This window comes from Helianthus annuus, chromosome 6 (genome assembly GCF_002127325.2).
Source record: "Helianthus annuus cultivar XRQ/B chromosome 6, HanXRQr2.0-SUNRISE, whole genome shotgun sequence".
In the NCBI taxonomy this organism is placed as follows: Eukaryota; Viridiplantae; Streptophyta; class Magnoliopsida; order Asterales; family Asteraceae; genus Helianthus; species Helianthus annuus.
Window position 1 is genome coordinate 139,818,333 of NC_035438.2, and position 13,925 is coordinate 139,832,257.

Below are 13,925 nucleotides of genomic sequence, written 5' to 3' on the forward strand. Positions count from 1 at the left end.
AGTCAATCACATTTAACATATCATATTTAACAGTGTTCGTGGCTTAGCAAAGTAACCTTCACATCTTAACCGATTCAACACGTTATAGCATACATTCATAGTTTCAATTTATCATCACACAAAGTCTTGCCCTATCTAAAACTCAGACAAGAAGTGAGGGGGGGGGGGGGTTTCCCCTGTTTAAAAGTCGGATAGCATAAGGGGGTTTCAAAACTTGTACAACATAACTTACACATGAGAATTTCGGACCACAAGGGTGTTTAAAACTCGGGTAGGGGTGTGGGGGTGTTAAAACTCGCACAAAGAGTTTCATCAAAGAAACTCGGACCACATTAATTTCATGAAGCTCGGACATATATCCTCCCCCTAAACTCGGACCAAGTAACTCAATAACCTCGGACCAAATAACTCAATAAACTCGGACCAAAGGTCCCCTTTGCACAACCTCGGACCCCTTTTCAATTGATTCAATTGTCGGACAAGTATTTGGGGTCCAATACTCGGACATCATAGATGATTACCCAAGGTCGGGCATTCACCACATATCACCAACCTCGGACCTATCCCCTTTCCTAACAAAGTCGGACTAGATAATTCTATCATTAAACTCGGACATACTTGATTAATTTAAACTCGGGACCATACTTAATGGATGAAACTCGGGCAGCACATAACCAATCAAAAGAGTTCGGACCAGAAATATGTAAAGGAAATTCGGACCTAATCATGCCCTCATTAAACTCAGACAAGAGCATCCAATAAAACTCTGACTAACAGCAACATACATACAGATGATCAAGTTCGACAGGATTATATCAGTTACGTTTCTTATATTCAACCAGTTACGTTTACATGAAATCAAACCCTAATTCACATTACAGAAATCATAGGCAGTCAATCGATGATTACAATAACTATCACAAAACAAACGATCCATCAAGCATACAATTAATCATCATCGTCATCACAGTAATTCCGAATCAAATCAATAATCACAGCCTATATCATGAAGAACTAGGGTTTTAACATCAATCAATCAATCAACAATTAATCATGAACAATGATTAAACAATTACCTTGATTCGATTCTAGATGGATTGAAGGATCAAACTTTGATGCAAAAGACTTGTGAAATCAAGGATGATGATAAGATGGTTGTAGAGAGGATTAGGAGGTGAGAGTACGTGTTTTGATTCCTTGAGAATGATTAGTGAATGATTAGGGAAGGAGATTAGGGTTAAGTATTATTTATGTTTCACTAATGACTCTTTACACCCTCTATTGTTATATTTTACACAAGTACACCATCTCACAACAATTTCACAGTTTCATCACCAAGTTTATATATATGACAAATCTTTCATAATTAACAAACAACCATGTACAATCACACACTACGGTTTATTGCACCAAAGCGTATACAATTCCATAGCCAATTATTTGCACAATTAACAACTAAACAAAACAAGAACGTGCAATAAACGCGAATTAGAATCTTGGAAATTCGAGTTGTCACACGTTTGGTGAGACCGTGGGGTATGGTGGGGCTTGGGTTGGGGGCATGAGTTGACACGTTTAGTTCGAGCTCCCCCCAACGCTGAGTGACGTGTCCGTGGGGTATGGCGGGGCTTGGGTTGGGGTATAACGTGTCCGGCTTGGCAGTTTATTAAAAAAATTACAAAAAATTAAAAAAATACGCACAACATTAAAAAAACACCTAAAATTTTATTAAATTATAAAAACGATTACAAAAAAAAAAACCTAAAAACGATTACAAAATCAAAAAAACCTATAAATTACAAAAAAAAAAACCTAAAAACGATTACAAAATAAAAAAATCTAAAGCGTGAGGTAAATTTCAAAAACCGCGAGCTTTTCGAACGCCTTTCGCTCCTTGCCTCGAAACTCAATGTTCGCCACCGCCACCCGGTCCTCGTGGCTTAACTCACCTCTCGGAACGGCTTCGTAGTAGGCCTTGAAACGATCAAGCTTCGGCCGTAGCTCGCGCCATTTATGTTGGCACGTGTTTAAGTTGTGCGGTCGTGTCTGATGTTATGTCGGTAGCTTGCGAAGGCTTCCGGCCAATATCGTGTTTGACCGGGTTGTCGCCCCTTCATTGCGTCAACGACGCTTGTGACGAGAGCTAATTCTTCTTCATGGATCCAAGAGGCCATCTTCTTCGGGTTGAGGTAGCGGGTTGGTGGGATCAAGTGCGGTTGGGGTTGGACAGCGATGGTTTGGGTTGGGGTAGCCAGTGGGGTTGGGTTTGTATTTATAGGGGATGTTGACTGTTGGGGGTTGGGGTGACCACTCGGCTTGGCCAGGCCACCAATGAACCTTGGTGGTGTGCTCCACTTCTTCGACATATTATTTTTATATTTTATTAATCTTTTTATTGTTGGTTTGGAGAAAAAATAGAGGTTTTTGACTGAGCTTTAAAATTTAATGTCACATGCTGAAGTAGAGTTTTTTTTACCAATTTAGTGTTGATGAAAAATTATTTACCAAAATGGTGTTTTTTGAAAACTATTTATCAAAATAGTGTTCGTTGTTTATTTTGTATTTCTCTTTTTTTTTAACCAACATATTAAACTTCTTTTATATTTCTATTAATTAATCAAGTATCTATTTTTTTATTCTTGAATTATTTATAATTTTTCAATCGATTCAATATTTTTTTTTATTTCTTTGAATCTAATTCTCCGACTAACTATTTATACTTTTTAGCAATAATTATTGTTTTTTTTTTCAACTGTTTATGCTTTAAATTAAAAGTTATATGTGTTGATTCAAAAGTGAAACAAGTAGCTCAAATAAATCGACAACTATTTAAAAAGAATACACAATTGATATTGAACAACAAAAGAAATTAAGAAGTCCATGCTTAATAAAACTTATAAAAGTGCTAAAACAATAGTATGCAACTTACTAAGCTTTTGTGAATTTGTTATTTTTTAGAATCGCTTTGGTGTAATCGTTTTTGTGGTTACTTATTTATTTTGATAGTTCACATCAAATTTTTATATATATATATATATATATATATATATATATATATATATATATATATATATATATATATATATATATATATATATATAGGAAGATTCATTTGAGAAGAAATTTAATATGAGAAGAAAAAGAAAAAAGGGCATAATGGTAAAACATTAAATAGTTTTTAACTTTTCCTATTAATTATGTTATTTCTCATTAATAAAACAAAAAAAAAACATTTTATCCTACATATTTCAAAATTTATCCTACTTATATCTTACACTTACCGAAATTTACCCTACGCATATCTAAATTTATCATACACATTTAAGAATTTATCCTACACATACTAAAATTTATCCAACACATACTAAAATTTATCCTACACATGTCGAAAATTGTCCTTCACCCTAAATTATTTTATCTTGAAAGAGTATATTTAAAACGGGAGTTACAAGTTTTATAAGTTAGTTAATTAATTACACTTAGAAATTTATCTATATGCCCTTATTAATAACATTAAACACACATATTAAATGAACTAAAATGAAGCATTTCTATTGGTTTAAAACTTATTCTTTTTATTCTTACAAAATTTTTCTTCTCATTTGAACCTTCCACTATATATATATATATATATATATATATATATATATATATATATATATATATATATATATATATATATATATATATATATATATATATATATAGAATTGCGCTAAAATAAGAACCACCTCGAGTTGTAAGAACCGTGAAAATTTTTTTATCCGGGCCGATGTGGACCAATTTTTTTCATAAACGTAGATGCGTGTATTATAAACACATTTGTAAAAAAAATTCAAAAAAAAAAAAATGTCGTGTGTGTAGTTTTGAGCACCACAAGTTTGTGTTTACGGTACCCGTAAATTTTCCAGTTAGATTTACGGTACACACACGACATTTTTTTTTGATTTTTTTTTTCAAATGTGTTTATAATACACGCAACTACGTTTATGAAAAAAAAATTGGTCCACCTCGCCCCTCACGGTGTAGTTCTCACGGTTCTTACAACTCGAGTTGGTTCTCATTTTAGCGGTCCCCTATATATAGGATAAGGATCATTACAGAACACTAATTATTGCGAGAACAAAAAGAACAACTCTAAATCACAAAATTTTGGGATTTAAGGTTCATATTTCTTAAATTTTATGTTTTTTACATTCATATGTGTATGATATCTACATAAAAAATCATATATTTTCCCCTACACATAGTCTACATACATGTAGGTAATTTAGCCTACACATAACCTACATATTTGTAGGTTATTTAAAATCTGAAGATTTTTCATATTTTGTTTTAAATTGTAGTGTGAGAAACAATAAATCTTATATTTATAACATTTTCATTTACTTTTTAGGTTTTTATGATTGAAAAAATGAGTGATTCATTTTGTTCTGCGTGTTCTCGCAATATTTAGTGTTCTGCATAAAACCTTCCCCCTATATATATATATATAATATCATTACACATACATACATACATACATAATTACATACTTCATATACATACCCACGATACATATTTCCTATGAGCATTTTTTTATTTTATTTTATTATTAAAATATCATATATAAGCAAAACCTAGGGGTGTAAACGAGCCGAGTCGAGCCCGAGCTCGGCTCGATTCGAGCTTTGTTTTCAAAGCTCGAGCTCGGCTCGTTTGTATTTTATCAAGCTCAAGCTCGGCTCGGGCTCGGCTCGGCTCGTTTATTATCTATTAATTAGTATATTAAATAAAAATAATATAAATAATAGACTTTTTGGGCTTGCGAGCTCGATAAGTAAAGCTCGGGCTCGGGCTCGTTTACTAAATAAGCTTATTTTTAGGTTCGAGGTCGGCTTGTAAACAAGTTTAAATAAGCTCGGCTCGACTCGGCTCATTTACACTAAGGCTCGATAAAGCTCGACGAGCCTAACGAGCTTCACATGTGAGGCTCGAGCTCGGGCTCGATAAATAAACGAGCTTTGTTTTGAGGCTCAAGCTCGGCTCGGGCTCGATAAGGCTCGGCTCGTTTCGAGCTTTTTCTCGAGCTGATCTCGAGTAGCTTGCGAGCCGCTCGGCTCGTTTGCACCCCTAAGCAAAACCATAATGGAAGTTTTACTATTTACAAAGAATTATTGCTAAGAACATATACATACACACATATATGATTACTTATTAGCATTTTCTAATTTATTTTATTATTGAAATATCAGACATAAGCAAACTCATAATGAGAGTTTTACTATTTGCAAAGAATCATTGCTAAAAAATATACGGAGTTAGATGGAAAATTAAAATCAAAGAAATAAATAAATATTGGATTATTAAAAAAATATATAAATATTTCAAGAATAAAAGAATAGATACTTAATTAATTTAATAAAAATAAAAAAATTAATATGTTGGTTAAAAAAAAGGAGGAAATACAAAATAAACAAAAAACACTATTTTGGTAAATAGTATACAAGGAACACCATTTTAGTAAATAGTTTTTTCACCAACACTAGTTTGGAAAAAAACTCCTGAAGTAGAGGCTTATCGAGATTCGTGGTGTTCTGCGTTGTGGATCTTCAAAACATTGAAGTGGGACCCAATAAAATAACTTGCACTCTTCGTTGAGTTCTCAATTGCTCATAACTCTTGTTCAATATTTTAGACTAATCGAGATTGAATTGGCGACCAAAGTGAATTGTAATACATATCAAGCAAGTTAGGATATGTGGGTTGTACACTTGTTTAAGTTGTTATAGTTCTAAGCGTTCAGACGAAGTCTCAATTAATAGGGGTTTCAAGGGGGCAACACCTCCTTGGCAGAGGTCCGGGGGCAACGCTACTAGGAGTAGGGTCCAAGAGACGACAACTCCTAGCATTAAAATGCATTAGTAAAAATAAATTTCAAATAATTATTTATAATTTCGAGATAAAATTGTCTCATATTTTTTAAGATATTTGAAAATTAAAAAGGTATCTGTCTGATGGTGGTAATAGACCCTATCCTAGAAACATTTGCGATCACCCTTTGGTCATGCCATCTAACTATCTATTCACATACTAGTTCTTATTCTCAAATCTGAGTTGTATCCAATTTCGGGTGAATCACCAAAATAATTCAATATGAAAGTGACTAGACGTCTCTCAAATATCCGTTGCAATCTCTAATTTCCCCAAGCACTCTATTCTTCACAAATCGAAAAATACACAATACACCATAACTTTCTTTTTCTTTAATATGTTGAGATTTCCTTTATTCTAGTTAAGAATGTAGACAAAAAATCAAATATAATTTCCTTTATTCTAGTTAAAAATGTAGACAAAAAATCAAATATAAGTATCCTTATCATTCAAAACATACAAATAGGGTAAAATGAAAAAAAATACGGTAGCATTCTCATAATTATTTACTTGTAGAGTAATTATCAAAATTACTATACAAATGATCTTGTATGTTAATTTTGATCTGGTAGAGTAATTTTGTAAAATGTTGTTGTAGGGCAATTTTCATCTTGTAGAGTAATTTTCATCTTGTAGGGCAATTATCAAAATTACTCTACAAGTGTATCTTGTAGAGTAATTTTGATCTTTTATTGTAATTATCAAAATTACTCTACAAGTGTATCAAAATTACATAGCAAATTTAACAAAACAACATACAATTAAAAATTACTCTACAAAATCATTTGTACTACAAGTGTATCTTGTAGAGTAATTTTGATCTTGTATGGTTATTATCAAAATTACTCTACAAGTGTATCAAAATTACTTTGTATCAAAATTATTCTACAAGTGTGTTAAAATTACTCTATAAGTTTATCAAAAAACATACAATTCAAAATTACTCTACAAAATCATTTGTAGAGTACTTATGATACTTAACAAAATTATCTTAGAAGATCAAAATTACCTTACAAGATCATTTGTAAAGTTACTATGATCAGGGGCGGATCTACGCTTATTTAGGGGGTTCACAGGAACCCGTTCGGTTTGAAATTTATAGTGTCAAGGTATATACAAAAAGTTAAAGGAACCCCTTAATATTTTGTAAGGGAACTTGAAAACAAATCTACAGAATGGTTTAGTGGGAAGTAGCGCGCTTGTTATAGCTGAAGTCTCGTGTTCGAGTCTGCTTGAGACCGTTTTTATTCCATTTTTTGGCTTTTTTTTAAATTCAAAATCTAATTAGATTAGGGTTTAGTAGTTTAGTTGCCCTTGCCCCTTTCTTCATAATCCACCCAGACGCAAACGTCAAACAAAAAACACACCCGGAACGCACCATTTTTCAGCCTTGGCCCACAATTCTCCTCTTTCTTGCTAATCTTGATTGATTTCATACGGAACCAGGTACGAGTTTCAATTCCCCACAGTATGTGATTATCATGTAGTCTCGGTTCCCCACTTGTATCAGTTTGTGAGGAAGATTAGGTGATTTATAGTGTAAATTGATGTTCTTGCCTGAAGTGGTTCTTATATCTGTTCAAATTATGTTTTTTGTGTAGAAGATTAAGTGAATTATAGTGTATATTTTTTATATATGAAGAGAAGGAAATAGTTTGATATTTATAAATCAGTTTGACTTTTTGTTAGTCAAATGAAATAACTTGAGAATTGCGATCAAGCGAAAACGGATAGTTAAAATTGTATATTAGAAAATTCAAGAAAAATGTTAAAAGTGAAACAAAGATGATGTAAAAATTGTATGTTGACATGTTTGTTTAGTCGTTATCTCAATTGATATGTTTGTTCAAATTAGACGAACATATTTGCTTAGAGGTCCATATCAGCCGCAAGGGAAAAAATGATTTTCCACAAACCCAAGTTAGTAGTGGTGACAAGTTAAGGCGTTTTAATCTGACCCGAACCGTCGAACCGACCCATATTTTTTTATGCCGGACATATCATATTGGAACACTTAAAAAAGTAAACCCCTTGAAAAAAATTCCTGAATCCGCCACTGATTATGATAGTCTACAAAATTACTTTACAAGATCAAAATTACTCTAAAATAACATTTTACAGAATTATTCTACAAGATCAAAATTACCCAACAAAATTATTTGTACACTAATTTTGATAATTATTGTACGAGTAAATAATTACGAAAAATGTCACCACGTTTTTTTTAAATTTTTTATGGCTTTTGTACGTTTGATACGATAAGACATTTCGTACGTGAACTTAACTCAAAAAAAATAACCTAAGATGAGAAGAAGATAGGAGAGTGGGAGTGGAAAAATAAAGAGAAAAGAAAACTACAGAACAACCCTAGTGGGGACACCACCCAATGATGTTCCCGAGACACCAATGTAACGCCCCGTCCAAAGCGGGAACACAAAGTGCAACCATGAAAGGTTTTCAAGTATTTAATTAGCAAACACCTACATGATTAAAAGTTTACAAACCCAAGTATGTAAGTTAAGCATATATCGCCCAAATAAAAAAAATATTTAACTTGCAATTTATATTTATTTTAATTTGCAAATCCAATAACATGAAAATATAAGTTGAGAACAGGGCTGGCCCAAGGGTAAGCCAAATGAGCCTTGGGCCTTAGGCCACCAAAATTATAGGGCCTTCACAATTTGATGAAACCACAGTTCATTTATAAAAGATTTAGGGTGTGGGTTATCAACAGATTGATGGTTGGTAGTCTACTGATTTTGTGTATGTATGGATGTTGGTGAGACCCTGGTTTGAATCCCTGGTTTACCATTTTTTTTTCTTGTTTTTAAATTTTAACACAATCTTTCAAATAATTACACTTGGGCCCTTTAAGTTTAACTTTTAATCACATACATTTTTTTAGGAAAAAGGCCACAAGATTTTACTTCGCCTTAAGGCACCAAAATGGTTGAGCCGGCCCTGGTTGACAACACTACATTGCAAGTGATACCCATATGTGTACGTTTTAAATATAGTATATAAGACATATTAAACCAATGATTACAAATAAATAAGATGCTGCAACGTACAGATGCTAAGAAGTTATTATAAGAAGTATATTCATGAAATTTGAAATGCAACATGATTTAAAGAGTTAGGGGGGTCGGTATGGTTCGGTGACATCATTCGGGGATGGCATTCACCGCATGGTGAATGATTGTCGGTCCATCGGTGAGTGCGGATCGGTGAGTGGGGAAGGTTGATTTCGGTGTATACTCACCGATGAGAGGAGAGAGGAGAGGAGAGGAGAGGAGAGAGAGAGGAGAGAGGAGAGATACAACCATTCAAGTTTTTTTTTTTTTATTTAATTAAGGGGTGTTTGAATACCTAGTGATTGAGTGTAAAACAGGGAGTTAACATGGCATGCTATTATTGGGTAGAGAATGACTCAAACACCCTAGAGTGATTGAACCATACCCTCCACCCTTAACATGATGTATTCAAACGGATCTAAGTCATATAACACATGCATTGTCGTGCTTAATATTAATTTCAACTCACAGAATGCAATATTTGATTTCAAATTATAAGCCAAGGGGTTCGGAGTGAAGGAGTATCTTCCAGCATATCTAGACCCTTCAATAAAAGACAGTGATCTTCTAACTGGTGTAAGTTTTGCTTCTGGTGGCTCAGGATATGACCCCCTAACATCCACACTTGCGGTATGATACACATCTTTTGGTTATATATATTCCTTCATTCCCGTTTCGTAAATATCCTATAAAGAAGCATATGTTTTAAAGTGTTTGTTAATTTTTTTGACACATCCTTAGGTTGTTATACCACTATCAGTTCAGTTGGAGATGTTCAAAAAATACATTTCGAAGCTGAAGATTAAAGTTGGGGAAGAACAAGCAAAACACATAATTGCGAACAGTGTATATTTCATTTCAGCTGGCAGTAACGATTTTCTAACAAATTACTATATCTACCCCATCAGAAGATTAAGATATGATGTCTTCGGGTATGGTAAAATGCTCGTAAAGTTTGCCATGGACTATATTCAGGTAACAAATCCATATTATACTTTATGATCGATTGATCGGTAAATGTGTTGTGGCATTCTAACCCGTGATTAATGCTTCAGAAAATGATTCTAACAGACCTGTACATATTACAATAAGAGTAAATAAGTGGTATAAGAGGACCCGGGGTGGTAGCGTGATAGCATAGTTTCACGAGTGAAACTTTGTGGAACACCGCCGCCACCCAAAGTTTCACCCACAAAATTTTGTAACGCGTGAACTACTTGACGCGTTGTAAACTTCAAAAGTCCAACTGTTGCTCACCCTTTTTGACCATTTTTTGGAACTTTGTGTATTGAGGAGTTGTACTCTAGTGCTGAGGAGTTGTACATTGATGTAATAAAAATAAAAAGGTTGTGAGTGATGACCATTTCCACTAAAAAAGGTTGTGAGTGATGGAAATAATGGTTGATGACATGGCAGAACCTGATTGGATGTTGTGAGTGATGGAATTGGGTGTGGGTTATCCCACCCCTACCCCCCTAAGGTTACTAGGATGAATACACAAACATAAAAAAAAGTGAGATTTTACTTGGTACGTTTTTTTTTGTTTGTTTGTTTGTGTATTCATCTTTGTAACGTTATACAGAGATGAATAGACACTTAAATTTATGGATAAATAAACTGAAAATCTGATGTTAACTGAGATCACTTACATGTGTTTACAAATTAATTTGCTGAAGGAAATACATAAACTAGGAGCAAGAAGGATCGTTGTCTTTAGCACGCCTCCACTTGGTTGCATTCCGATCGAGAGAACGATAGCAGGAGGATTACATAGAAAATGTGTGGACAAGTACAATAAAGCTGCACAATTATTCAACAGCATGCTCAAACAGGAGATCTTGTTTCTTGCAGGCCGTCTTCCTGAGACAAGGGTTGCCATGGCGGATCTCTACAATCCTCTAATAAGCATCATTGAAAACCCTCACCAATACGGTATTAACTCAATGCATTATATCATTTAGTTGAGGAACACAAAATTTCTAATACATCTCATACCATTTAATATTGAAACCACCAACTTCATTGTTTAAAAGTTTTCTTTTAACAAAATAGTATAATCTTAGAGTTTTGTAGTTCGGTAGTTTTTATTACAGAATTTTCGGGATTTATAAGTTTAGAGACATAGCTGATCTCCACAACTCATTGTTTTAAAGTTTTCATCTAACAAAATATTGGCTTAGAGACGTGGGAAGTACATGACTTTTATAGTGCAGGGTTAGCCGGCGCTTTTCAGAAGAAAAAAAAACGCGGCCTTAACTTTGATTATTCACAATCAATAAGTTGTTCTTTATTTTCTTGTTTACTTAGGCTTGGAAGTTACGGATAGAGGCTGTTGTGGAATCGGAATCATAGAAATGAGTTTTTCGTGTAACAAACTCAGCAAGCTGTGTCGAGACGACTCAAAATTTCTTTTCTGGGATAGTCTTCACCCAACAGAGAAAGGATGTGACATCTATATAAATCTTATTCTACCGAACTTATTGAAAAGTTTGTTCTAATAAAATATTGTTGTTTGAACACATGCATGTTAAAAATATATAATATTAGATAGATTATGTAATTAGTCAAATACAATGTTTAGTTCAGATGTAACAAATTTGGCAAAATAGAACTCAAACATAATGTAGAATATTTGTTGGCAACTTGGCAAATTTGCAACTTTAACCATTAGTGCATGATCGTATATGATTAAACGCATATATTGATTGTGTTGGTTTACGAACCGTATCCTGAACTTTCAAGTGGTATCAGAGCTCGGATAGCTCTGCATGTAATCATGTTGTGTTTATACATTTCAGACAAATTTTCATCGTTTTCGGATCAGTTTTATCAGATAAAACTCGCTGAAAATCATGTAATCACGCATCAATATCATAGTGTGTCCAGAATCAGATCTGATTTGCAAAGGCAATAAATCAAAGTTGCAGAATCAAAATAGAGGATCTGATTTGTTGTTGTTAGTAAGATACACGAAGATCATGTTTATAGAAATACAAGATAAACAAAGGATATTGATGTGTTATTGTGGAAAAAGAAATAGAAGTAGTACATCAGCGCGCAGTGGCGGATCTAGAACTTTTTTCACTGGGTTCCTTTTGGTAGATTCTCACTATTTTTTTCCACATACGAGATTCTCACTAATTTTTCTCATTTTTTCTAAACCGAATGGGTTAACTCCTGGGAACCCACAAAAGTGGCCTAGATCCGCCTCTGCATATAATGTTATGAGCCCAACGGACCAGCCCAATAGTAACACAACCCATCTTATAGATCCAGGCCAATTAAGGAAGAGTGAAAGAGTTAGGACTCAACCCAAGAAGTTTCGAGATTACACCATGAGCGCCACATCAGCAGGAGTCTAACAGAATTCTGTTGTCTTTCTATTTAATGTAATTATTGTGTGATCATGAGGTAGGCAAGTTTGATAGATCTCAGTGATCTCATCTTTTTCTCCCATCCCATTCTGTACTCTGTTCTATTTCCCACCCCAATTTCTCTCAGGATTTCAATGAAATCCGCCTTCTGCCCAGTTGTTGTTAATTACAATTTCCTTTGGTTTGGTCATTACATATAAGGTTCAGATCTGATTCAGAATTCGAGATTTGAAGTTGTGAGTAATCTTGTTAGTTTGTTGAGACTGAACTTGGAGTTATCAAAATCTGAATTGTTGTTATCGAGTAACGGCTATAGAAGAAGGTAGTATATGCAACAGTTGGTATGTATTTACGACCACTGTGAATATTTGATATTAAGAAGTTGCAAGTTGTGTTGTTTGTTAAAATGTTTAAGGCTTTTGCTGTAGAATAAGATGGAGGGTATAGTTGGTTTTTCGAACTGTATAAGCGAAGAGTTGTTAGCTGGTTATAAAGTAAGAGGATATTAGGGACGGTTGGTGTTTTAGTGACAAAAATTTTATGGTAAAGTAGTGATGTGAAACTTGGGGATAAAATAATCAAGTGAGGGGATATTAAAAGAGGGTATATGTTACGTGTCTGGGCCCAAGACTGATTCTATGCAGCCCAAGCCTCATCAATATATGTTGGGTTAAAATGTGTAGTAATTTATAATTATTCGTTTTCGTTTTAGGAAGTTAAACACGTTTAAATGTTATGTGTTTATATATTTAAGTGTTTATGGTATTTCGTGGTTAAACAGATATAAACGAGGTTAAATGAGAGAAGTGAGTTGAAAACATGGGCTCGACAAGCTAACACGAGACTAGAAACAAAAGATAGTCAGTTGGGACGAAGCCGCGACACGCGGGGGAATTCTTGTTTACTTCCACGAAGCGCGGAGGATGTGATTACGTGAAAATTATGTTTAGTTCGGCTGAATATATATTTAAGGAGGCAATTATCCTATATATTAAAAAAAGAATGTTTTGAACAGTAGTATTAATAATAATATTACCCTGTATATTAAAAAAAGAATGTTTTGAACCGTAGTAATAATAATAATATACCTATATTTAAAAGGCAAAAGGTTATAATAATAAATATAGTTTTTTTAGTTATTTCTATTATCTTTCTTACTTTTTAAGTTAGATAAATTTATGTCAACTGGTACTAGTATCGAAAATATCAATACGGTTATCGGTACATGAAGTTAAAAACCGACACCAGCCTGGTATAGAAAACACCAAAAGTCGGTATCGCATTGATTTTGAAAATATTTTAGTTCGGAAAATTCGGTACTGCGAACCGGTACCATTTGCTCATCCCTGATCACGAGTGTCGTACGAACAACAACGGTATCGTGCAACTTTTTTTTGTTGATTTTCTTTAACTTTTAATGATTTCTTTTTTTAGTTTCATGGGTAGGGATGAGCTCGGTGCCAACCAATACTGAATCGGTACTGGTACCGAAAATACCAGTTACAGTACCGGTATATGAAGGTAAAAAACGGTAGCGAACCGGTACCAGGAACGCCAAAAG

The 13,925-nt window shown here is 33.8% G+C and overlaps 1 protein-coding gene across 1 annotated transcript in view; it reads left to right on the forward strand.

Annotated features, from left to right (window-relative positions):
• The window catches only part of LOC110942020 (GDSL esterase/lipase At5g42170), a 31,326-nt gene extending 19,694 nt beyond the window's left edge, over positions 1-11,632 (forward strand). Inside the window, exons 2-5 of the mRNA XM_022183713.2 lie at positions 9,490-9,620; positions 9,732-9,965; positions 10,667-10,922; positions 11,298-11,632. Coding sequence (XP_022039405.1) covers positions 9,490-9,620; positions 9,732-9,965; positions 10,667-10,922; positions 11,298-11,488 — 812 coding nt within the window. The 3' untranslated portion in view covers positions 11,489-11,632. The remainder of the gene's footprint in view (positions 1-9,489; positions 9,621-9,731; positions 9,966-10,666; positions 10,923-11,297) is intronic.
• Positions 11,633-13,925: the final 2,293 nt, after the last annotated feature.